General features: G+C 34.9%; 2 protein-coding genes and 1 long non-coding RNA gene across 4 annotated transcripts in view; 2 read left to right on the top strand and 1 right to left on the bottom strand.

Moving 5' to 3' along the window:
• Positions 1–381: 381 nt before the first annotated feature.
• On the bottom strand, positions 382–1,532 carry LOC120782698 (mediator of RNA polymerase II transcription subunit 7). Its single transcript, XM_040115098.1, has 2 exons — positions 1,054–1,532; positions 382–998 (listed from the first exon to the last, which is right to left on the bottom strand). Exons 1-2 carry the CDS (start codon positions 1,375–1,377, stop codon positions 675–677), a joined length of 648 nt encoding a protein of 215 aa, XP_039971032.1. The 5' UTR covers positions 1,378–1,532; the 3' UTR covers positions 382–674.
• Positions 1,533–9,512: 7,980 nt separating this feature from the next.
• LOC120766913 lies at positions 9,513–10,298 on the top strand. Its single transcript, XR_005704629.1, has 2 exons — positions 9,513–9,554; positions 10,084–10,298. It is a non-coding gene; the product is annotated as an uncharacterized LOC120766913 (long non-coding RNA).
• An 8,953-nt stretch (positions 10,299–19,251) lies between these two features.
• Positions 19,252–27,863, top strand: part of LOC120766800 — a 32,296-nt gene continuing 23,684 nt past the window's right edge. Inside the window, exons 1-8 of one of the 2 annotated variants that reach the window (XM_040092504.1) lie at positions 19,252–19,388; positions 19,557–19,741; positions 19,842–20,017; positions 21,757–22,874; positions 22,983–23,290; positions 23,341–23,455; positions 23,519–23,919; positions 23,976–24,194. In XM_040092504.1, the coding sequence (XP_039948438.1) occupies positions 19,376–19,388; positions 19,557–19,741; positions 19,842–20,017; positions 21,757–22,874; positions 22,983–23,290; positions 23,341–23,455; positions 23,519–23,919; positions 23,976–24,194 (2,535 nt within the window). In that variant the 5' untranslated portion in view covers positions 19,252–19,375. Of the gene's footprint in view, positions 19,389–19,556; positions 19,742–19,841; positions 20,018–21,756; positions 22,875–22,931; positions 23,291–23,340; positions 23,456–23,518; positions 23,920–23,975; positions 24,195–27,863 lie in introns of both variants that reach the window. The other variant, XM_040092503.1, reaches the window with a different exon arrangement.

Consider the following 27,863-nt stretch of genomic DNA (forward strand, 5'->3'; position numbering starts at 1 on the left):
ACCCAACAAAACTAATATCATTTGCATTTTAATAAATATGCACATAACGGAATTAAATTGTTTTGAATTTTCCTTTATAATTTTTCAGCTATTTAATTATATTTCAATTCTTCAGTTTCTATGCTGGCAAGCTGAAAAGACTGAAAAGAGAGTTTGTTATATCAAACAAGGAGGCATCTAAACTATAATACCCTTCACATGTTCAGGTTTTCTTATAAGAACTTGATTTTTATCAGTTCGTATGACAATATATGCTATACTAATCCATACCGTCAAAGGAATTTCGTCGAAGATTGTACTTTTGCTTTGAACAATAATCTATGTGAAATTTTTTTAACATACCTTGTTCCAACATTGGTAGTATAAAATTAAGTCGGCATGTATCAATGGCAGCATTTGTTTTATGAGCAAGTCATCAATTTATTTCAGCTTTATGGGCAAAGTCATGTATACTTTTAACTGCATTTAACCAGTTATTAAATAAAAAACTAAAGAAAGAATTAAAAATTTAATTCATTGATATGGGCGCACAAAATATACTGCACATCTGAAGAAGCCCTTGGAGTAGTTTTGTCACGTTCACCTTAAAATCTAATTTCATTTCCATTACGTGTGCGAATTATATATTACATATTAAAATATTATAAAACTATTTCTATAAAATATTCGAATGGCTAATCCATCCCGTCAACAATTTTACACATAATGCGATCCAACTGATCACTACGATTATTGGCATTACTATCTTGTGTATCTATTTCCATTTTAACCTTGTCGGTGTTATCAAATTCGTCGTCACGTATTTCGGGTAATACCGCAAAAGCTGTGTTAACTATATCTCTAACTCGTTCCAAATGCTTTTTAAACCTTGTTGTAGTCTCTACACGCTGTCGCTTCTGCATCTCCATCATTACTCGCAAGGTTTCACGTGCCTGATGTGGTCGAAATTCATTCAGCAAATGGTGCATGTGAACAAACAGGAGGCTCAAGTCATCGATCTGTTGTATAAAGTAGAAATTATAACTGTTTTCACCACTAATACAGCAATCTTGCCTTTTCGGTTCTTCGTGGACTATCGGGGTATTGAATCAAAAGATCAATAAGATCTAAAAAATTTACAAATAATGAATGATTGAGTTTTTTCAATTCCTTCCGACGGTCGAAATGAATAGGTATGAGACGTTTTATATTTTGAGATTCCAACGATCGAATCATTTCTTCATTATTGTACTGTATTCCAAACATGCTATAAGTATCCTGCATTGGAGGTGGAGGTCGAGGTGTACGATTTCTCCTTATGTTTTCCTCAGAAAAAAGATTGATGTACTGCGTCGGCGGCAGTGGTAAACTCATAACCTGTGATTCTTGGGTGGCCATTTTTAATACTTTTCTTTTGACTCAATTTCTTTTTTTGATTTTTATTTATTAACCACGAAACGACACTTAATATTAACTGTGTTTGACTAATTTACTATGTTTGAAAAATATCAGGGATAAAAAAATATCGAACTGAAGTTGTCAAAAAATTGACATCTCACAACTTTGTATGACTGGGTTTACACATGAAAGCTTGTTTCGCTGGTGTGAAGAAAATTTTTAGGTATTGCCCAATGCGTTTAAACGGGTGACAATAGAGGTATTCTCTTACTCTTGCAAAACCCTTGTACGGTGCAAGAATTGCATATATTTTCTTTTGGTGCACCAGCACAACAACAAACAACGCAGAAAATTATTTGCAATGGCTGTAAAATATGTCAGACCAAAACCCATGTATATTTGCGTGCAATGTCACGCAAAAATATAATTGCAACCCTGTTTTAGCTTTCATTTTACATAAAGACATACTACGTCGTTAAATTGTTGAGGAAGGTAAGTTTTACATAGATTTTATAATTTCTATATAAATTATAAAGATTTGTTAAAGTTTTTTTTTTTGTTAAAAATGTATGCATAAGGTGCGCCAATTCACAATAGCCATGAATAATAGTCATTAACAATAAATTGACCGAATCAGCCGTTCATATATCACTAGATTCTGCAATGGGTGCTCTCGTGCCCTTGTATATTTCGGTATAGTACTTTTGCAATCTGCAATCATGCAAGAGCAAGCGAATACCCCTAATAAATCACTAAGACGAATCCCTGCAAGACGGAGGTAACAGATTGCACAAACACATTGAAACACTTTCAGCTGTTCACTAACACTGTTACATTTTCTGGAATTTTCAATTGAATGGGAGATTACGCAAGTAAGATAGAGACAAACTATCGACATTCTAAACATATTAGGGGTATTCTCTTGCTCTTGCAAAACCCTTGCACGGTGCAGGAATTGCATATATTTCCTCTTGGTGTACCGGCACAACAACAAACACACGCAGAAAATTATTTGCAATGGCTGTAAAATATGTCAGACCAAAACCTATGTATATTTGCGTGCAAAAATATATTTGCAACCCTGTTTCAGTAATCATTTTACATAAAGACATATTACGTCGTTAAATTTGAGGAAGATAAGTTTTAAATGGATTTTATAATTTCTAATTAAATTATAAAGATTTGTTACAGTTTTTTTTGTTAAAAATGTATGCAAAAGGTGCGTCAATTCACAATAGCCATGCATAATAGTCATTAACAATAAATTGACCGAATCAGCCGTTCATTTATCACTAGATTCTGCAATGGGTGCTCTCGTGCTCTTGTATATTTCGGTATAGTATTTTTGCAATCTGCAATCTTGCAAGAGCAAGAGAATACCCCTATTGTAATGTGAACTTGCTAGAATAGGAAAGACGAATAACCAATTTTTCAAGAAGAAGAAAACGAAAAGCGCAGTTTATTTTGGATTTTAAAGAGGTAAGTTTGTTATTTGATATTTTATAATTAATTTCTTATATGTATATTATTAATTTCTTTTACATATTATAGAGAAAAGGAAAAAGCTTAAGAAGGAGAAAGGCAGTGTGACCGGCGTACTGCGTGGTATGCTTTCTGACGATGTAATGTACCACTACAATTTAGAGGGGCGCAAGGAGAAGGGATCCCTACTAAAGCTAAAGGTCGTAGGGTTAGTTTTTGGTACGTTTTTTTACGGATATATATTTTAATGCCTTAAATTATACCGTTTCATTTTAAGGTTGGTACGCAGCTCTCAAGTAATTGCTCAAGAAAAAAAATACATTATTTCTCAAGTAATTTTGACAGCTGGTTACGCATTGTGAATGATCTACATTAGAAGAGCAAGAGAGAATAAACAAAGAAAACAAACTTTGTGCGTAATATGTATGTGTGTATGTGTATGGTAACATAAATATTTTCATTGAGATTTAAGAAATGTTGTTGATGATTGGTAGGTTTTATACAACATTTCAAAATGGAATATACTTCATAATAATGATTTCAACTAATTTAGGATGAATTTGACGATCACATCGAATTTCCTTTAAGAAATAATTGTTGATTTGATGTTTCTTCTCAAAACCAGGTTTGCCATATTCACATTTTACTGAAAAAAAGTATTAAAAATTAGTACTAGATTTCTTGAGAGCTGCGTACTAGCACAAGTAAATTTATCGCAGGAAAGCTTCTTGACCGTTTCTTAAGCGTTTTTTTATATGAAGTTTTTACGTTTCTTGAGAGCTGCGTACTAAGCTATAAATAGGAATTTTTAGAAATACAATTTTTATACTGAAATAAACTTAATTTGTTTTATTTTTCTGTCGAATGTAATAATAATAGGCAAATTATTAATTTAAGTAAATATTTGATTATTTTGATTTTATTATTAAATAAAGCGAAATAATAAAAAAAACGGAATTTTATTTAAAAAAGTTGAATTTGCTAGAAGTAACAAATGGGTAACAGATAATCTTGTTACTGCTTGTTCTTGCTAACATGTTTATATGTTATAGGTAACAAACTGATAACGAAAATAATAACACCAACATATATTCGGGTAACAAATACTTTTTGTTATCCATTACACATAGGTAAGCTATGCGCTAACAAAAGAATTTGTTACCCGTAACATACTAGGGGTATTTTCTTGCTCTTGCAAAACCCTTGCACGGTGCAAGAATTGCATATATTTCCTCTTGGTGCACCGGCACAACAACAAACACACGCAGAAAATTATTTGCAATGGCTGTAAAATATGTCAGACCAAAACTTATGTATATTTGCGTGCAATGTCACGCAAAAATGTAATTGCAACCCTGTTTTAGCTGTCATTATACATAAAGACATTACGTCGTTAAATTGTTGAGGAAGGTAAGTTTTAAATATATTTTATAATTTCTATTTAAATTATAAAGATTTATTAGTTTTTTTTTGTTAAAAATGTATGCAGAAGTTGCGCCAATTCACAATAGCTATCCATAATAGTTATTCACAATAAATTGACCGAATCAGCCGTTCATATATCACTAGATTCTGCAATGGGTGCTCCCGTGCTCTTGTATATTTCGGTATAGTATTTTTGCAATCTGCAATCTTGCAAGAGCAAGAGAATACTCTGTGCAGAGATTTGCTAACAAATGCATGTATTCTGTTAGAACAAGGCAGCATGCGATATTTGCCATTGGTTAGAGCGAGATAACCATTGAACATCAAATAGCTATGTGTTATTTTTTTCCCACTCTCTGAACAAAAGTAACAAATATTTTAACGAATGCAAAAGTGAACAATAACAAGTCGCTTACACGCTCGCTAACAGCTACCCGTCTTGCAGGGATCTTGCAATTGTTTGCATTTCATATTAGGGGGATGCTCTTGCTCTTGCAAAACCCTTCCATGGTGCACGTATTGCATATTTTCCTATATTATATTTGCAATGGCTGTAAAATATATCAGGTCATGTTTATTTTTGTGCAATGGCAAGTAAAAAATAATTGCAACCCTGTACCGTATTGAATAACAGAAGCTAGGAAATCCGTCATAGTTTGGTTAAATTTGGCGTTTCAACAAATAAGTTCTTACTTGATAAATATTTTAATTACGAATTATTATTTTAAATATACCTATATAAAGAAATCAGGGCGATCTTTTTTTTAACTGAAACTTTCTTTTTGCAAATTAACAAGCCGAAAAAAAAATTATTGAAGTAAGTTTACAAAAACTACTGGACATTGCTGGCCATGATATCACAGGATATGTGTTTAAGGTTAGTGACACTTAGTAAATACATTAATATAATAATAAAGTTAGACAAAATAAGCTTAATAAAATTATGAAATTACTTTTGTACAGTTGGTGGTTATACGTTTAATCAAACCACTGCCTTTGAAACTGCAAGATGAAAGAGAAACTTTATTATATCACATATAACATCGAAATTGGAACAGTCACCAATAGCTTTCAACTAACGAGTTTTACTAATATGATATTTTTTCTTCTACAGTTAACCGATGGTTGTGGGATAAAGGTCTTGCGGCGTTATTCGAACCGCATTTAACAAACGTTTAAAGACATGGCATCGCTGGGTCAGTGTTTAACACCATACAAACAGACAATTGTACAAGCATATCGTGCGCATGAAGTAAGTTATTGCAAATGAAAAATGTAACAAAGTAAAAATTCATCTTGAAGATCCGCTATAACGAAGAGATATGGTTGTTGTTGTTTTAACGGAGTATCAATCCCCGTTAGGATGGTAAGGGTTATCCAGGTTGTCGTCGACGTCATCTAGCGATAGGCTCAGGAAACGTGCTGTTTCGACGGCATGCAAAGAGGTGGCCAGTGTAATGCGGAGACTCATTGCATGCAGGACATATATTGGATGTATCTGGGTCTATTCTGGATAAGTAGGAGCTTAACCTGAAACAGTATCCAGAACGAAGCTGCGCTAGGGTCACTCGCGGCAACTCGAGCTCTTCGTCTGCGATAGGTGGTGATTTGACTCCAAGAACGTCATTCAATGGAAGAGAGTCGGTAAAGCTGTTCATAGCTTCACTATGAATGGCGGTCAGTGCCTGTCGAAAGTCAGTTGCGTCCGAAGTTCGGTCGGCGTACTGTTCGATGTCGTCGACGTAGTTAAGGAAAGACCTCTTAATGTTCCTAGGAAGCGGTTCTGCTCCAAGCAGGTGGCTGCAAGGGTGTTTCTACGAAAACATCCTAGCAAGAACTGCTTGGAGAGGAGTTCATTATGCTCCCTAACTGGAAGCATAAGCATCTCACTATGTAGATGTTCCATGGGAGACATCAAGAAGCATCCTGTCATGGTCCGGAGTGCAGTGTTCTGACAAGTCTGAAGTTTCCTCATCTGCGTTCCACTGCATCTAGGCGACCATATTGGTGCAGCGTAAATGAGGACCGGCGGCCGATTGCCTTGTATGTTGTCAACAACGTTCCTTTTTCTTTTCCCCATGTGCCGGCTAGCGACTTGAGGAATTTGTTAGGTTCCTTGAAGTGAGGAAACGAGAAAGGTCGGAGACGTAGTTGTTTACTTTTGAACACATGCCATCGATTCCATTGCCCGACGCCAATATCGTACAATCATCTCCGTTCGAGGCTATGGAAACCCCCTCTGGTGGCTGTGGGAGTTTCGAAATGTAAAAGTTAAACAGTAGCGGGTGCGGAACCCCCTGTTTAATTCTTCTCAGTTTAGATGTTTCAACTCGAAAAAGTACGGATGATTGTCGTCCTGGAGGAAGCGTAGTTTTCTCGATGTCCTAGCGTTGTGTGGTTGACTGTGTCAAAAGCTTTTGGCGTTTCAATTAAAAACACAGCTAAGTGCTGTGGTGGTGCGGAATCCATGCTGGTGGCTGGCTAGGCCCAGGTGGTGAGTGAAGGTCGGGTGTAGCGAGGGCTCGAGTGTCTTTCCTACTGGGGAGAGGAGAGCTATCGGACGATAGGACTCCCCTTTGTTGGCGTGTTTCCCAGGTTTCATTAGTGGGACCCCTCTTCCGACTTTCCACACATCGAGTATTTGAAGAGTGGTCAGCGACAGGTTGAGGACCTTGGTAAGATAGCTTACTCCCTTGATGCTTTAGAATAAGCATGTTGATTCCATCAGGGCCAATGGATTTGGAATATAAGATTTACGACCTGAGCAGGTCTTAAGATGGTTCCATCCATTGCATGTATTACACCTGACCGAGGTGGAGTTTGGATGGAGCCTTTTAGCGCAAACGCAACAGAAAAATTCCTCCGGGTCCGGGTTGGACTCAATGCCAGCACGAGTCAGGAGGATGCGGAGCAACCCTGCTGCAAGGCATTCCTCTAATGATGACAAAAAAAGATTAACACTTACCGATCCAAACTTTGTTAGATCGCCGAAAAAACAGCCCTTGGCCGGATAAAATCCGGGTCAGTTCCGATGCGTAGAACCGGCTGTCGTGGGAATTGGTCTTTATCGGCGGGGTTAAGAATATATGATTTTACAAATAAAGCAAAATAATATAAAAAATACTGTATTTTATTTAACGGAATTTAATTTATTAAACGTAACAATTGGGTAAAACATATTGAGGTAATGCTTGTCACAGTTAACATGTTTACATGTTAAAGGTAACAAACTGCTAACGAAAATAATAACAATAACAGAAATTTGGGTAACTAATACTTTTTGTTATGCATAACACATAGGTAAGCTATGCGTATCTGGGTAACTACCCTGCAAGACGAGTATCTCTTAGGAAACGTGTAACCGACTTGTTATTGTTCACTTTTGCATACGTTACGCTCTGAACACATAGAAAGCGACACGACAGTGAACTGTAAATGGCGTCGTGAATCCTACTACATGAATATTTGTAAGAAGGCAGCGACATAATAATGGCGTAAACCTAAAACATAACAGTTGTCCACTTTGTATGTATACAATTTCATTGTTGCCATACTAATACCTTTCACTTCAATGAAATTGTTATATTTCGGTAAAAGTGATATTTTTTATGCAAAAAATAACTAAATAGGTAAATATTTTTCTTTTAGATTATCAATTGTTATAACAAATGATATATCAGAGATATTTTATGCTTTTATTGGTAAAGTAACGTCAGGTTTGTTAGAGTTTTGAATAATTTTACATTTAACAAATTAGTGGCATCACTCCTCTCTACTGTTAACTCTACTGTCCTCTGTACTGTCGTCGGCAAATTTAAAAATATTTTCAAGTTACCGAGAGCGACAACTGAGAGCTTTGCAGTCGTGTAGTCGTGCAGCTGTCTAAAAACCCGGGTGTCCATTAGAACGTGTGTATTTAAATATTTGAGAGAGGTCGCTTGAAGTCTGTCGCGCCCTATGTGTTCAGCACACTTAACTATTTGTTATTTTTGTTCAGAGAGTCCGAAACAAGTGACACATCGCCATTTGATGTTCAATGATTTTCTCGCTCTAACCAATGCAAATATGGCATGCGTATGTAGCAAATTTCTTTACAGTTTGCTAAAGGCCGAATTCACAGTGATTAGTTAACTAATACCAAGGCTTAATCAACTACTTTTTATTAACAATCCATAGTTAACTATTAGTTAAACCCCCAACATCTGTTGGTTAACTAATAGTCAAATAACAACTGATGTTGTGAAAGTATCATTGACAATTTCTTTCATTGATAATTTTTTGAAATGTCTAGCGAATATCCCTACAAGATAGGTAATAGTTAAGTAACTGGTCATCAATAGGCTATCAGTAATTAATGCTTTCCTTATCCATTAGTTATTTTTGTTCTGGTCTCGGGAAAAATGTCACCATTTCTCCTTGGTAACCATTTCACGTCAATGTGATTAGCTTACTCGCTCTTCCTCATTGACTTTGCGCATCTGTTTGATTAGCCATTAGTTTTACTGAAAATAGTTTGTTTGGTTATTGTCATGGTCACCCATATGTTACAGAAAACTGGTCGATAAGTCATTTGTTTCGTTATACATTGGTCACAGAAAACTGGTGCAACGGTCATCGCGACACTTGTTTTGGGTCATTTGTTTGGTTATTCATTGGTCACCACTGCCTATCGTATCAGCCATCCAAAATAATTGAAATTTTTATTTAATGTTTTTTAAGTTTACATGTTTTTAGGTAACAGTTATATATATCCTTTCTATTTTTACAAATTTTCAGAAATTATTTAGGATCAGCTTTTAAATATTTACATTTATATATACATATTCTACAGTGAAATTGAAAGGTGAATTTTTAATGTATACTTTGCATGTTTTTCGAATCGGTACAGTTTTTTTCTGTAAGTTGGTTGACTGTTAGTGACATCTATGCTAAATTTTTTTATTTGAGATACGCGTTGTTTTGCAAGGCTCTAAAAGAATATTCTTCGATTTTTACTGTCTGAATTTATTGAACAAAGAAGTGCGATAATGCACCATCTCATACTGCATTGGTTATTCGTAATCATTTCGCCACATTTTCAATTAATATCGTTCCGCAACCACCGCATTCGCTTGATTTACCTTCGTTTAACTTCTGGCTATTCAGCAAATTCACATGACCACTCCGAGGACAGCACACTTACTGAGGATATAAAAGCTGAAGATTCTCATGGCCATCACGACGGAGGATTTTTCCAAGTGCTCTGATGACTGGAAAATTCGTTGACATATGTAAGTGTATTGCAGCGGGAGGGGATTACTTTGAAGGAGATGAAATTGACAAAATTCACCTTTCAATTTGATCATGTATATAAATATATACATATATATAAACCCATGTTTTTTTTTTTACAATAAATTTTTTGGCAACATTTATGTATGGTATTTACTATATTAACAATATTTTTTTGGTAAAAAGCTTTTATATGGTTTATATTGTTATACTTTGTAGAATTTATAATACTAAATATATTAATTTACTAATTCTTAATATTTACCCAATTTGTACATAACAAAAATATTTTAAATTACTTAATTTAGAACTATTAATATTGACTGATTTCAACGTAATAATAATCATGATTGGGTCCGATTTGAGATTTTTTCTCCGAAATTTGTAAGAATCTAAAATGAATAGAAAGAATTAAAATATTTTTTGTTTGTATTTTTTAAGGTATCTAATTATATTTTAAAATTAAATACTATACATAATTACTAATGACACTCACCTATATGCAAATTTCTTCACCAACTTGTGTAGGTGCTACTGCTTTCAACACAACATTGTCGTTTGAATAAGGAAATGTCGAATGAGCGTTTGGTACACAACTGTGGTTAACCTTGCTTTGAAGCAGGTAAAGTCCAGCAACCTCAGTGTTGAGAAATTCGCCCGAGACTTTAATGATTACATACATATGTATACGTGTGAAATAATAATACGAAATTTAAATATAAACTAATTGTTGTTAACTTACATTCTCCCACTTTATTGTAAATATCATCAATAGGGTATCCTCTTGCTCTTGCAAAACCCTTGCACGATGCAAGAATTGCATTTATTTCCTCTTGGTGCACCGGCACAATAACAAACAACGCAGAAAATTATTTGCAATGGCTGTAAAATATGTCAGACCAAAACCCATGTATATTTGCGTGCAATGTCACGCAAAAATATAATTGCTGTTTTAGCTGTCATTTTACATAAAGACATATTACGTCGTTAAATTGTTGAGGAAGATAGATATAGATAAATAGATTTTATAATTTCTATTTAAATTATGAAGATTTGTTACAGTTTTTTTTTTGTTAAAAATGTATGCAGAAGGTGCGTCAATTCACAATACCCATGCATAATAGTCATTCAAAATAAATTGACCGAATCAGCCGTTCATATACATATCACTAGATTCTGCAATGGGTGTAGTATTTTTGCAATCTGCAAACTTGCAAGAGCAAGCGAATACCCCTAATATACTGTCAAGCTTTGCCTTATCACCTTTAGGCTTTGGAAAATCGCTCACTTTTTTCAACCATTCCGCCAAAGGACTCATCGAAATGCCCTGACTACACCAGCTAATTGCTCGTCTGCAAATGCTGTACAAAAACCAACCAACATTTGTGATTAGCATAATTGTTGCAACCCTGGCGTTGTTGAATCGTATTCTGGCAAAGGCACTACCAATGCAGTGTAATTGCCGGAGTGATGCACATTTTATACAATTGCACATATCAGAATTTCTATCTGCAATCATCAACAATTCAATAAATTTTTAAGAACAACATACATATAATCAAGTTGTTACATATACACACAATGTTACATTATTTGACACCAGCAAATTGGAAAGGATGAGTGTCATCTAAAAGCACATAAAACACACTAGGTAAATAAATATGTAGTATATGTAGTTAATTTAGCTGCGTAAGCTATACATAACTGTGTAGCAGGTTCACCCAAACACTGCGCGACCTTTTCGCCAAGGTTCCGAATGCCTGCTGTAAACGCGTATCACCAATCAACCATTTGATTGCGCTGTATTTCACACTAAGGTCATTTGTAATTGAAAATTTATTCTACTATGCATCAAATTGCAAAACGTTTCATGGAATATATTTCAATTTCGCATTTTCTTTGATTTTCATTGTTTTACATTTTTTATTAGCGATCTTCACATATATTTTTGGTATAATTTCAATCTGGCCGTTACAGTCATTCCAATTGTAAAACGTCAAAACCTATCTAGCATAGCAGACTTTCCTTTTTGGAAAGCTCATTTCACGCGCTAACAAGTGTTTGATTGATTGTCGTTTCTTTTAAGTCGTTCGTGAGTTATAGCGTCGCAAACATATAAAGAGAAAATACGGCATATTCTACAGTACTACTACGATAAAGGCAAAAATGCATCTCAAGCCGCCAATAAAATTTGTGCAGTTTATGGACCCGATACAGTTTCCATTTCCACCGCACAACGATGGTTTCAACGTTTTCGTTCTGGTGTAGAGGTGGTCGAAGATGCGCCACGCTCCGGAAGGCCTGTCGTCGAAAATTGCGATAAAATCGCTGAATTGGTCGAAAAAGACCGGCATAGTAGCAGCCGTAGCATCGGTCAAGAGCTGGGCATGAGTCATCAAAAATTCATTTCAATTTCAATAAAAAAAAAAAAATTCAATAAAAATACCGCAAGACTTTTTTGACAACCCATTATATAAAAATGAATCGCAAAATATGTTGCTAAGCGCGTAACTCAACAACGCCTGAGCCAATTTGGCCAATTTTTTTTTCTAAATGTTCGTTTAGGTTCAAAGATGGTTTTTACGGCGAGAAAAAATCTAATAATTGCCGGAAAACCCCTAAAAACAGCACTTTTCTTCTTCCCATACAAGCGAATGAATGTTTGTTTGTTAGTAACGCTAATGCTCGAGGACGGCTGAACCAATCTTGAAGAAATTATCAGAGGTTGATCGCTGTGGATCGGGGAAGGCTTAGAAAAAAAAACCGTATGCTTTTCGTGAGGAAAAGTCGAAAATTGGACAATTCCACAAAGTAACTTTCCATACAAAAGTTTTTTTTCATTTTTTTGTTTTGTTTTTCAATTATTTGATTCGTTCAAATTTGTCGTTTGCTTTCTTTATTCCGGCTATTCAAAAAAAATTATTGAAAATTATTCGGTGAAAACGTTATGTGTGGTTCACACAAAGTAATCAATTACAGATAGAAATTTGTTACGATACCAGGAAGAGGTCGCGCTAATATCCGTCGGCGTTCTTTTTGCCCTCAACGTTTGGCAGCCCAAGACACATGAACGAGTACTCCCAGGATGCGATGACATATGTACGGAATTATGGATCGCGGTCAATCAGCAAGCGATCGTCACAATGTCACAGCACGACTTTTCAAACAACAGCTACGATATTTGATGGACTTTATCTTGAAGCAACGTATGGTATATATGGTGCTGTTAGATGCTGGATGTACTCTGTTGAGTTGCAAAAAAGAGGTTTGCCGCACGCACAAATTCTTCTTTAGATGGATCGTACTATATTCGCCACTATTGTCTAATTCACATTCAAAACTCATAACAATGTTGAGTATTGCAGTTTGGTGAAATCGATAAAATACTTTTGTAAATACGTCACCAAAGGAAGCAACATGGCGGTTATTGGTCTCGACATTTTACATCGTATTCGCTAAGAATTGGAAATGGGTCAATTCCGATTGATACTTCCGGTGGTTTGATATCAATACCATCTCCCGTTTATTAACTCACGAAAGATGAACTCATCACGAATGTTCGGACATTGGCCAAATTACCGTAACTGCGATTCCTTAAGTACACGCGCAATGTTAGTTGCCAAAAATACCGATGTTGTTGACTTAAACTGGAAGATTCAAAGTCAAATTCCAGGAAACTTGCGCTCATACAAATCGATCGATCGTCTTGGCAATGAAGACGACGCACAGTGGTCGGTGTTGTATGAAATCAGCGGCCAAAAATACTTCCACTGCATATATAAAAGTGAAACTTTTGCCAAAGCTTTTTGAAATCCCCCTCTCCCGTTTCCCACTCTGCCACCCCCCGAAGGTAACAAATTTTAATTAATTATATTAAATTAAAAAATTTGATAAACGAAAAAAGGATTTTTTTTGAATATTATTCAACTAAATCAAATACTGATTTTAAAAAAATTGATTTATTTTTGCATGATAGTTTCTTTGACTGGTGATGAAAGGATCTATGCTCAAAAGCAATCGGTTTAGCAAGTCCTGATTTGTAGCGATCCGTTAGTTCTTTCATGTATAATGGAGTCGATACATCTTAAAGTCCTCATTGTTTGACTCAGCAGATTCTTATGAGAGGTCTACAATTGAAACTGGTGCATAGTGAATAACATCAGGAGCGTGAATTAAAATTTTACGAACTGACGAAGGAAGATAATACCAGAAATATTTTGAAGCTAATTCCTTTGTAGGATCTAGCGCAAATCTAGTGCATTGAGGGTTTATTAAACTAATTCCTTTTGAAATTGAATTCAAACAGGACGGCAATAGCGGGCGGACGAAGGTCTGTTTGCAGTTTTCACATATTCCTATTGATAATAGGTAATTAGAGGACTCATTCCGTTCATTAATTACATTTCTGACGCAATGTGGTCCAATAATTTTTTTTATCTCAACTTCAACATCAGATTCTAAGACCTTTATTGGCTCAGGATAACTGTTTTTCCTTTGAAACCTTTTTAAAAGTTAATACGTAGGTTGCTATATATGTTTCTGGCCTAATAATGTAAATAGGCATATTTATCAACAAAAATGTTTTTTTTTTTTAATTTTTTTTATTTATTTTTTTTTTGTCGATTGCTGTTTTGTTTCGAGCTCATACGCATAGATCCATGATTCGTCACCTGTGACGATCTTATAAACGTCTTTTGAAGCACCGCGATCGTATTTTTTCAGCATTTCTTCACACCAATCCACACGAGCCTTTTTTTGAGCGATTGTCAAATTGTGCGGGATCCAACGAGAACAAACCTTTTTTACGGCCAGGTGTTCATGCAATATCGAATGTATGCTGGTGGGAGAAATGCATAGGCATGCCTCTATCTGAAGGTATGTTACATGACGGTCTTGCATTATCAGTCCACGTACGGCATCGATGTTTTCTGACACAACGGCTGTTTTTGGACGACCTTCACGGAATTGGTCTTTGAGCGAGCGTCGGCCACGATTGAATTCGTTGTACCAGTTTTTCACAGTGCTATAGGATGGTGCTTCATAGCCATACAAAGATTTTAGTTCATCGATGCACTCTTGTCGTGATAGTCCACGTCGAAAGTTGTGAAAAATGATAGCACGAAAATGTTCACGAGTTAATTCCATTTTTTGGCCGAGATGAAATTTTTAATTCCCTGTAAATAAAACAATTCACGATTAAATGACAAAACGTTCTGAGTGATGTCATGCTAAAAAATGTCAAACTTTCCAATGGAAATGTCAGATTGCACCTGGCAACACTTAATGTTGCCCTAGGCCAGAATATATATAACAGCCCTCGTATCAAGTTTTTTGTTAACGAAGCTTCTAATAAGGAAATAATGAAGCTTTATTAAATATGCTTCGGTGATATTTCTTCCCACATTTTCTAAGCACCAAAATTCAAAAATATATAGCCATGAAAGTTTACACCGATATGATGTGCCTAAATAAAAGTACGTACAAAACAAACATTTGATAAAAGTGAGAAAATGATAAAATGCAAACCAATGCTCAAATATAATGAAAAAAAAACATAAGAAACAATAAAATATGCACGAATATACGTACACGTAAAAATCGACCAGTGTGCGACGTCGTGAATTATTCAGTGGAATTTCTAAATTCTTTGGAGACGCTTGGTATGCAACCGCATCATTTGCGTCTCAAAGTTGGATCTGTCGTTATTATGTTTCGCAATCTTCATGCGCCGAAACTGTGTAATGGAACCCGACTGATTGTGACGCACCTAACGAATACAAAGGGGCAGAATGCTTGATTCTACGAATTCCTTTGAGTCCTAACGATTTCCCATTTCAGTTCAAACGTACAGTGAAAATTGCATTTGAGATGGCAATCAACAGGACACAAGGATAGTCGCATAGTGTGTGGCATAAATTTGGAAATGCTATGTTTTTCACACGGCCAGATATACACGTCACGAGTTGGAAAACTATCTTTTCTGTACACCGGAACAGAAACCAAAAAATGTTGTTTATCAAGCTGCGTTACATTGAAAACAAAAAAATGAAATGATAAATTAAATTTTTTTTTATTTCAGAAGGCATAATTTCACGCAGGACAACGACTGCGGGGTCAGCTAGTATACAAATAAAAATAAAATTTTAAATTGAAACACAAAAGCGCAGAAGAGTCGCGTTCTTAAAGATACTTGCTTACATTCATGTAATATACATATAGTACTTATTTAAATAATGCAAATGATTATGAGGATTCGAACTCATTTCCAGGGCAGATTATAGAGGATGATGCAATAGTTACGAAAATTTCATTTGGTTTACGTAAAAAGAACATTTAGGAATTTAGTTACAAAGTAGCTTCTTTAGTAGGTTTTATATAAAAATGATAATAATGAATATACGATGTGAAATGACTTCAAAGGAACTAGCCTTATTACTGCTGATTAGATTCCCCAAGTGTATTCCAGTATACGACACAAAAGAATTCGCTGGCCCATGGCATATTTTCACAACATAATTGAAATGTGTGGAGTTACAGCTTTAGTTGTTTAGAATTCTTTGTATCCTGAGTGCGACCAGAGAACGTAAATCATAGAGAAGGTCCAACCAGAGAATTTAGATTTATGTATGTGGAAGCGGACAGTTGCAGACTAGCGTGTGAATAGTCAAAATCTAACAACGATGAGTGGATTTTAACACTGCTAGCTCTGAAGGAAAAATTTTTGTAGTGGAGCGGGAACAGAGCTTCTTCTTCTTCTTTATTGGCGTAGAAACTGCTTACGCGGTTATAGCCGAGTTAACAACAGCGCGCCAGTCGTTTCTTCTTTTCGCAAGGTGGCGCCAATTGGAGATTCCAAGCGAAGCCAGGTCTTTCTCCACCTGGTCCTTCCAACGAAGTAGAGATCTTCCTTTTTCCTTTGCTTCCCCCGGCTGCGTCGAATACTTTTAGTGCTGAAGACTTTTTGTCCATACATCCGACATGACATAGCTAGTGCAGGCCGTGAATAGAGAATCGACACACACCACCTCCTCGTCGATTTCAAAGCTGCTGTCGACAGCACGAAAAGGAGTTGCCTTTATGCCGCGTTGTCGGAATTTGGTATCCCCGCAAAACTAATACGACTGTGTAAACTGATATTGAGCAAGACCAAAAACTCCGTCAGGATCGGGAAAGATCTCTCCGAGCCGTTCGAGGTTTCAGACAAGGCGACTCTCTTTCGTTTGACTTCTTCAACCTTCTTCTGGAGAAAATAATTCAAGCTGCAGAACTAAACCGAGAAGGTACAATCTTCTATAAGAGTGTAAAGCGCTGGCGTATGCTGATGATATTGACATTATTGGCCTTAACAACCGCGCTTAGTTAGTTAGTTCTGCTTTCTCCAGAATGGATAAGGCAGCGAAGCAAATGGGTCTGGTGGTGAACGAGGGCAGGATGAAATATCTCCTGTCATCAAACAAACAGAATTTTCGAGGGAAAAGTTCTGCGAAAGATTTATAGTCCTTTCCGTGTTGGCCACGGCGAATATCGCATTCGATGGAACGATGAGCTGTATGAGATATACGACGACATTGACATAGTTCAGCGAATTAAAAGACATCGGCTACGCTGGCTAGGTCATGTCGTTCAGCTCTGAAAGTATTCGAGGAAGAGGAAGACCTTCACTCCGTTGGAAGGACCAAGGTGGAGAAGAACCTGGCTTCGCTTGGAATCTCCAATTGGCGCCACCTTGCAAAAAGAAGAAACGACTGGCGCGCTGTTGTTAACTCGGCTTTAGCCGCGTAAGCGATTTCTACGCCAGTAAAGAAGATATTTTTAACCAATTAAATACGCGTATGTTGTAAGCAATATACTTTTTTCAATAGCTTTTTCTTGACAGATCACGCGTGAGCTGTGTCATGCTGTCATGTTATTTTTGTTCAGTATGGTTTGGTATTTCATCGTGGAAAAAACAACGTTTACAAATCGTTCAACTTTGTTACGAAAATTCACATTCTGTAGAGAATGTGTTTCGTGCACATCGCTCAATTTGTTATCAATATAATTGGCCTGCTGAGCCTACTATTCGCCACACCATGCCCCATCTTAAGAACCAGCATTTTTTATTGGATAATATTCGATGGAATAGACCAGGTCCAGCACGCAGTAGCTGAGACCGTGGATTCGGAGCTGTTCGCAGCAACTCGGACTGACGTACGGAACGACTCGGCACATTTTACGTCGACATCTTAAATTGACTGTGGAGAGTTATCCCCCAAGAACTAAATTTTATAGTTTCCCCCCTCAAAACACTACTCTGGATCCGCGCCTGTACTTGACGAAACTTGGTATGCAGGTTCTTTAATAATCGAACCGCTGCCACGCCCACAAAACGCCATTAACCCAAAACTTATAAAGTGCCATAGCTAAGCCCCGCTCTGTAATAAGTTAAATGTACATATCTCTTAAACCACTAAAGCTATAACCCCATTTGCATAGTACAAATATTATAATAACTCCTACAGGCAGCGTGAAAATTAATGAAATCGGAAGATAACCCCGCTCGCTCTCCATATAACGGTAGTTCAAAACTACTAAAAACGCAATAAATCAACAACTAATTACGCCAGAGACATTAAATTTTACCTCCCGGAAGGTCTGCGATTGCTTTATTCGGCACAGAAATCAAAAAGTAACTAATATAACGGAATAATTTTTGCATTAATAATTTTAATAATATTGATTAATAATTTAAAATATGTCACTTTATGACCAAAAATTGTTCAAATTCAACCAAAACTAAGAGTATAAAATGGTCGGTTGCAGTTCTTTCTTACTTGTTTCATGTATAGCGGGATTCTGTAACCAGTCTCTAGTCTTTATTTGAGACATTTTGAGGTAAAATCTCAATTTGTGACTAGTTATTATTCACTAAACAGTCTCTAGCGTTAGTCTCAAAATATTCACTCAAACTTGGTACCTGGTAATTAGCAGGTCACAAATCCAAAAAGAACTCTTGTCTGCCATTTTGAATATACTGAATAGAAAAGGTTAAAAATAAATCAATTTTACATAAATTTCGTAAATATTATGAAACAAAGTCAACATATATTTTTACTTTTATTGATAATTATGTTTTTTGACTATGTTATAGAAAATTTAATATTTGTTATCGACATATTTATTTTCATTCAAGTTTAAAAACATCTCTGAATAATGAATTGTAATAGATTTTGTGACTGTCACTTACAGAATAGCAAAATCGTCTCAAGTCTTAAAAATTGTATCTTACTCAAAATCTAAAATTTAGAGGCTTGAGACAGTATCACAGTACAGAGTCGCACTTACCCGTGCGATAAATAAATAATTTTTTAAAATGTGTATGTCTGGTAAAACGGCTGAGATTTAATTTGTGATCAGTAGCGAGCACACTGGATAATCGATGATTTTCGATAGACATCTACACGAAAGCGCCAGATATGCATATTAGTGTATTAAAATTTGATAAAATTACTTCGTAAAATTTATTTATAAAATTTTAACGTTTCCAGTATTATGTTTCTTAAATTAACAAAACGATTTGAGAGGAATTGTTTTTTTGTACGTGATATTTGTATACTTAAGGAACGTATGCAAATGTCTCATACTACCACAATCAGAAAGTACTTTTAATTAACACGACATCCCTGTAATTGTAGTAAATTAATACATGTGGGAAAAAAAGGAATTTTGTGAAAGAGAAGACCAAAATAAGATTGGAGATAAGAACCAAAATAAGTGTATATCATGGAAGTTTGTAAAATATTAATATATTATAATAAATGAAAATCAAACTGGAAACAAAATGATTGGATTAGGTAGGAAGTGGTATTCCCTACTAAAAACATTAGTGCATTAGCTTTAATATATTAGTGATATAAGTATGTGGTTGTGTTTGGGAAGTTGTGCATCATAACAATATGTATCTATTAAGAAAACGTAAATATAACTTTCTGTGCATTTCATATGAGATAAATTGTTTTTAGGTTTAGACCACAACAAGGCTCTTGATCATATTTTGCAAGCAGCTAACAAACATCCTAACTCACGTGTTTCGAAACTTATACATAGTGTGGAGGAGGAACGTTCTCAAAAAAATATTGTTCTTCTGCTAATTGAGTTAGCTGAACACGCAGAGTATGCCACTGATTTCAGCATATCTCTCAAATATGTGAGTTAAAAATTTCTGAAGCAAAATTGCTAGCTTATACCCGTGCTCTCGTACATACTCATTAACAATATTTATTTATTTTTTTATGTCTCGACAACAGTATCTAGATTTATTTGAGAAGTTGGGTATAGAACGTGAAATTGTTTTGAACGAAGCAGGCTTATTGCTTTTGAATTCTTCAAAAGTTTATGCGCGGCGAGTGGATTTTGTACAAGAGTTGGTGGAGCGACAAATACTGACCTTATCCAATGCTGATAAGCAAATTGTTGAAAACGGGTAAGTGTCAACAAAATAACATACCGGTTAAAATGCGTTTTGATTTAACTATGATTTTAATTGATTTATAATACTGTTGTGGTTTTATTTTTTTGAAACACTAAACACTTCCAGTTTGTTTCAAATTAAGCTGAAGCTCACTCATTCGCGTATGAGTATGCAAAAGCCTACTTAGTTGAGTAAAATTAGAGCAGTTCGATAGGATGCAAATGGATAACAAACAAAGAAAAAATAGGAATTGTTGCACCCAGAATATGGTATATCAAGTTTGCCACGGAGTTTGCAACACTCAGAAAAATACTTCGGAGACCCTATAAAATCTATATACTTATATATAATAGATCAGCATGACAAGCGGAGTCAATTTAGGAATGTCCCTGGGTCTGTTTGTACATACGCGAACTAGTCCTCAGTTTTATCTTTTTTAACTTCTTTATTTGACAAGATATCTTCGTTAAATTTAGCATGGGTTATGGGCGGTTGTAACGGTTAACCAGTCTCTGCTTGTGTTTTTTTCCCCACGACAGCCGGTTCTACGCACCGGAATTTTATCCGGCCAAGGGCAGTTTTTTCGGCGATCTAAATAAAAAAAAAACGGCGTGTATTATTGGATATAATGGAATTATTGGTGTGGTAAAAACTCGTATGCTTTTCTAGTAAATTCTTGTTGTACCATATATAAAATTACACGTCGCTTCGAATCGATCTTTTCGGAAATTGACGTTTTGTTTTAAGTGCGTTTTTGTATCATATTAAACTAAATAGTGAAAATAATAACAATATAACAGTAATGAACAAAAGATACTTTTATTATGGAAAAAGTTGCCCGATATGCGAAAAATATGGGTGAAAGCACCCAAGATTTTTGTTTTTTTAATTTTAAGTATATTTATGTAGTGTGTTTTTTTATTGTTGACATTGACGACAATTGACACAAACAATATGTGCTTATGCAAGCCAACTCATGAAAGTAGTGAAATTACAACTACTATGCATATTCGAATTCAAGTCCAAATTTCTCAGCTTGTAAGCAACATGCTTAATCTCCAAGTGAAATAAGTATTTCACTTAGCCTTATTTGACAATAAAATAGTAAAAAATTCTAAGATTTATTTGAGTTTTGATTTTGAACAATATAAAGCCACTTGTTAAATGAGTTATCATACATACACATGATATCAGAAACATAATAGAAATAGCATACAGCATAGCATGTATAGCTTCCGACCACTTGTTATATTCTCGTAAACAAGTTTGACTGGAGGCTTAATCTATGGTAAAAATGTAACATTTCTATATATAAGAAATTGAGAGCTTCTTTTTTGTTTTCTTCAAGAGTGGGAAGTAAATTTAATAAAGCTTCTTCTTTTAAGGGGAGATTCCTTTTTTACTTCACCTGAAAATGTAGGTCACATATTCTCCATCATAAACAGATTTGCACATTTGGAGCACAAAACATTTGTAAGTTGCTTCCGTGATTTGTTTTTTTTTTTTTAATTAATTAATTAAAAAAGTATTATATGTCTATTTATATTTTAATTTTTGTAATGTAAATGAATGAAAATAAGCGTAAAGAAAAATTAAATGTCATATAGTTATTTCACTTTGTTGAACACACTTTGCGCACACATATACGCAAGTTATGTAGCTTCAGCATTAGTTTTCATATTAATTCCCTATCTACATCAATCAGAAAATTTCTAAACAATAAATTCGATCAAATTATTAAACAATTTTAGTGGTGGAGAACAACCCAAGATCTCGGAGGAAAAGCCTAAACGTACTCGCAAACGACTGGTCGCAACTGTTGAAGACCCCTTTGAAGTGGAATTAGTTCCGAGAAAATTTCGAAAACTAACGGAAGAAAAGCGGTTTGTTAGTGGCCGGAGCGAGGAAAAACAGAAGATGGTTGCATCAAGATTCTATAAAATAGATTCCGAACAATATATACATCCAGCTGCATGGATGCATGCTTGTATTGTAGATCTGGAAAATGAAGAAGATATTGATTCGAAACGAAATTACAAGCTCTTTACATATCACGTGGAGCACCGTTATAATACATTGGTCACAGACATTAATTTTAGAATGCACTTCAAAGTAAAAGATTATATAGATGAGGAGGAAGAACGGCTGGAAAGAAATGATGATTCTTGCAATAGTTCTGCAAACATTCTTAAAGATTGGCCCCCTCTTTCTGAAGAATATGTTAAAAAATATTTAGATTTAGAGAATAAAGCCTTAGCGGTCGGAGAAGTTAAAGATACATGTAAAAAGCTAAGAATAGATCGAGAGGACGATAATATAGTGATTATTCCTGAATCAGTACAAAATCACAAAGTATGTAATGAATCTAACATAGAATGCAATCAATCAGCACAAAACACAGCAGAGTATAACTCTAGTTCCATTCAGTGTGAATCAGGTGTTGGTAATAGGATTAACGAGTCAAACGTTGATCTCAGTACAAAATCGAATGAAACTACTGTTAATGAACAAAGTGAAGTTACCATAAACAGTGATATTGATTTAAGTGTTCAAAACATAATAGACGAAAACTCATGTTTAAATCAAGCCCACAATTTGAATTCGACCGAAAAATCAATTTTAGAATTAAGTGTCGAATGTGAAAATACATTTGAAGCTTCAGGAATTAGTCCACAAAATCAACTGGACTATTTTAATTCAGAAAAAAATACCTTAGCAGAGAGAACCGAAAATGACACTGGTTTAGGTGAAAGTCGGATTGGGAATGATTTTAAAATTCTAAATAAGAACACCAACATCTTATCTTCAGAAAATGCTGAATCTAATTCAAACAATGTTGAGTACATGACTGAAAATAAAGTTGGCAACAGTAAGATATTTTCATATTTCAATTTGTAAACAGATCACTATTTTAAACATTTCTTAGACGAAAACGAAATCAACTTGAATAAAATACGTGTTTACCTTCCACACCTAGACGATGAGGGCGTTTACTTTTCGGATTTGGATGACCAGGAGCATCGCATGTTATCGCCCAGAGTAGTTACTACTGATGTATTCCCCTGTATACCAAATAAAAAAAGAATAACTATTATAATTGATGATGAAATAAGGAGCATTTTAAATGTAGCAGACGAAGAACCACCTCCTACTTACACAATGCCTATTCAAGTACGACCTTCCACACCTCCTATAAATCTAAATATATTTAAATTTCATGAAAAACTACTTAGACGCCGAATATTATTTAAGCTTGGTCCCGAAATGGAACTTTTTCTACAATCGGTAAGTACTTGTAGTAATCTTCCAACTTTTTTTCTAATGCATTCTTTTAGAATTCCATGAAAAAATCGACTTGCATGGATGTAAATGAACAAAGACAATACCGACCAATGAAACTGTTCAATGAATCTCAAGAAGTCAATGTTGATAAACCGACTATCGAAACTGGTATACCATTACTACTTTTATATTGGTCGACTTTAATATTATGAAAACTGTTATATATTTTAGATAATGACATACTTAGTGATGGTGAAGATGTGGAGGATTTCCTGGGATTTACTGAGGAGGAACAGCTAAATAAAAATTTTCATAGATTGAGCAGAGATTCAGGTGTTGACGCAGACGTGTCATTAACAACAAACGCGTGTGAAGTAGACAACCTAAATAATATATCACAAGATGCGAAAGAGATACCTTATAGTCAGAATGGTTTAATCAAAGATATTACATGTCAAGCTGAAATATCAACTTCAGAAAGTCAAAATTCGACCAATGAATTAACTTCCGATATTCATATTTCCGCGAACAATCCTATCCAATATGAGAATGAAGCCTCCTCGCCTTTGTTGTTTGAGGACGTTATTTTATGCACAGACAACGTTCAAGAACTTGAAAATAGCAAGACAAAGGTATATTGATAAAATAAAATAAAGTATATTAAGCTCATTTAACTTTTCGTTACAAGATACAAAAATGGCATGAGTATTTGCAACCTATTTTATCAAAAGCACGAGATCGTCATCATTTCGATATTTTTCAATTAGGGACGGAAATTATGAACGAATTGCAGAAGCCTGAATTTTCCAAAGACCATATAAAGGCCTCGTCTATAACATTCCAAGATATGATGGCCAATAAGGCTGAAAGTTATGTATCGCGTTACTTTCTATCGACTTTGTTACTGGTAAGTAGATTTTTTCTTATTTCTCAATGACTCAGTAATTGGTTAGTGCCTGATCTTCAGCTATATAAAAGTTAACGGGATATAAATTATTTTAAATACTACAAATATTTCTTACATTTTATTAAAAATTATATATACGCCAACAATTACTAAAAATAATGATCAATTAACCCTGAAGTTTTCTATTATCAGAATTTATTTCTTAATATTACATATTTTAAAACGAATTTGTGTCAAAAGAACACATCTACTTGAGATCTGTACATTATATGAGGCAAGAATTTCAAACATGATCATTGAGTAGGCGGTTTGATTTATTTGGCGTTATGAGTTTGGCTGAACTTCGCGAGATTATTTTATAAATTTGTATATGTAGCTTTCAATAGTTTTATTTAAATAGTTTATTAGACAATATCGTTCAATGAAAAAATAATAAAATAATTTTATCAAACTATTTAATAATACGAAACTGAAATTTTGATCGCAAACTAACAATTAAGATTTTTTTTCAATATTTCTTTATTTATTGGATCTGCTTGGTAAAACCTAGCAATAAGTATTCAAATCTTAAATCTATTTAAAACTAAAGAAGCTCAGGAATGTTGTTGAGTTTTTTTTGTAGAACGTTGCTCCCTAGTAGGCTGATAGATCACTTCTTTTTAAACTAGTTTGATTGCAGGAATTTACCGAGGCTCATATCTCATTCTGTTGTCCTTATTTCCTTCTTTACCATAGTAATATCAAGATCTTTATGAATGTTTTCATTACGCATGTACATTTTGCTACTCTTAACTTCATGCAAGTTATTTTACTCACCATATGTTTTCGCCACGTGAGCCTTCGATCCAGGTGAATCCCAAGATAAGTTACTTCATTCGATTCTGGTCTTAGCGAGAATGTGACATGCTTGCATTTTTGCTTATTAATATTTATACGCCAATTGGCTAGCCATTCTTCGACAAAAGTTAAGTGCTGCTGTAATACTCTTGATGCTCTGATGGGGCAGTTGTTACGGCAGAGAACGTATAATATAGAGAAGGTTCAACTACGGACAAGCGAGTGAACTGTCAAGAGCCATGAATTTTCTATTAGTGGATTTCACCCCTTTTGGCTCGGCAGGAGAAATTTTAACAGAAATGATTGAACAGAGCTGAGCATTGAATGAAAATTATGCTCAGAAATATACATTGCTTTTACAGACTCATGTTGGCCTTTTGGCTTATATTTTTATACGTTTACATGCTATCATATCAATTGATATAAATATAATTTTGCGAATTTTTGTGAATTCATGCAAAATTGATAACATTATTATTAAATCATGCTATTTTCATGGTAATATTTGTAGTTAATGGGCAAATGAGCCACTTTTTAAACATTCCTTATCTTTGATAATATTATATAATTTCGTATGCATGTATATATGCTATATACATACATATATGAAATATTATCGTAATATTCTAAAAACATAATATGTATATTACCATAATAATATATGAAATCATACCTCTTATCATTTAAAACTTTCATACGCATCCATCCTGGAGATATGTATGCAAGTATAAATCAATTTCAAATCAAGATATTATTTTTCAGTAATATAAAAAGCGAGCGCTTCTCTATATTTACGTACACACATATGTATGTATGTATGTGCGCAGACATTCTCACACAAATAATATATGTATGCGTACGCATGTAAATCAAAAAATACAAACATTCTTCTGGAAAAACAGTAATAGTGTCAAAAATCATCATACATACTTACAATATGAGTACACATGTAAATATGTGCGTATGACATTCCCACACAAACAATGCATACACAACATACATACTCACATGCGTTCACATGTGGAAATGTCACCCGCAAAAATTACAAATATTGTTTTACAAAACCAACAATCGTTTGAAAAAGCATCAGAAACCAATATGGCAGCCAAATTGCCAACGTCAAAATTTATAGTAAATTACCCAACAACAAAATTTTCATTCATGAACGCGAACGTACTTTCAAAAAGCATATTCGATTCATTCATAAAAGCAGACGCCATTTCATCTCCCCTAGCATGCCTTGCCTACAAGCGTCTTTTCGCGACGATTTCTAAAGCTAAAATTCATAAATTGAATATATTTCTGAAATGTATGAGGAGGAAAATGTGACAACCCCGCAAATATAAGTATTAAAAAATATTAAAATAAAATAGACAACATAGTTTATTTGTCGAATTTCAAGTCTATAAATTTTTCAATGAAAATATTCAATATTCCACTGATTTATGTGTACAGTGATTCCCGGTTAAGTAGTACTCCGATTAATTGAAAATCATCCCTCTCAACTGCCTATATCTTGCTGCATCTCACGGTTTGTTTTTTGAAATACATAAAAGTTATTGTTTTAAGTACCACTTGCTTAAGTATCCGCACTCGCTTATGTGCCATATTACATTTTTATTTTTAACAAACCACAAAATTCTGTATCTTTGATTGTGGTACTTACTTAGGGATTGACTGTATTTGTCAAGGAATGTAAAAAATATTTTGTAATGCTGAAATATTTTTACGCAGCTGCGTCGATATGTATGCAAGCTCACACACAAACATACATATTTACGCTGGTTTGTGGGCGAAGCTGTACAGGCTGTGACAATCGTTTGATTTTTTTTGGTACAGCTCGGATTTTCTACCAACAACACATTTACTTTTTGACAAAACGTAAAGTTCGGCCATTGGTTGTCCGTGACAACGGAGTTTTTGTATGGAACAATGGGTGTATATATTTACACATAAAGTTGTGTGTAGACAAATTTACAAACATTATGCGCATGGTTTTTTCAAATCTGTTTACATGCACACATAATTATATGCATATGACTTAAGATTTTGTCAAAACCTCAAATGTCAAAAGTAAATAAATACATATGTATGTATATAAATATATAACTTAAAAAACATATCTTCTTCTTCTTAATTGGCGTAGAAACCGCTTAAGCGATTATAGCCGAGTTAACAACAGCGCGCCAGTCGTTTCTTCTTCTCGCTACGTGGCGCCAATTGGATATTCCAAGCGAAGCCAGGTCCTTCTCCACTTGGTCCTTCCAACGGAGTGGAGGTCTTCCTCTTCCTCTGCTTCCCCCGGCGGCTACTGCGTCGAATATTTTCAGAGCTGGAGTGTTTTCGTCCATCCGGACAACATGACCTAGCCAGCGTAGCCGCTGTCTTTTAATTCGCTGAACTATGTCGATGTCGTCGTATATCTCGTACAGCTCATCGTTCCATCGAATGCGGTATTCACCGTGGCTAACGCGCAAAGGACCATAAATCTTTCGCAGAACTTTTCTCTCGAAAACTCGCAACGTCGACTCATCCGTTGTTGACATCGTCCAAGACTCTGCACCATATAGCAGGACGGGAATTATGAGTGACTTATAGAGTTTGGTTTTTGTTTGTCGAGAGAGGACTTTGCTTCTCAATTGCCTACTCAGTCCGAAGTAGCACCTGTTGGCAAGAGTTATCCTGCGTTGGATTTCTAGGCTGACATTGTTGGTGGTGTTTACGCTGGTTCCAAGATAGACGAAATTATCTACGACTTCAAAGTTATTACTGTCAACAGTGACGTGAGTGCCAAGTCGCGAATGCGACGACTGTTTGTTTGATGACAGGAGA

This window comes from Bactrocera tryoni, chromosome 1 (genome assembly GCF_016617805.1).
Source record: "Bactrocera tryoni isolate S06 chromosome 1, CSIRO_BtryS06_freeze2, whole genome shotgun sequence".
NCBI classification, from domain to species: Eukaryota; Metazoa; Arthropoda; class Insecta; order Diptera; family Tephritidae; genus Bactrocera; species Bactrocera tryoni.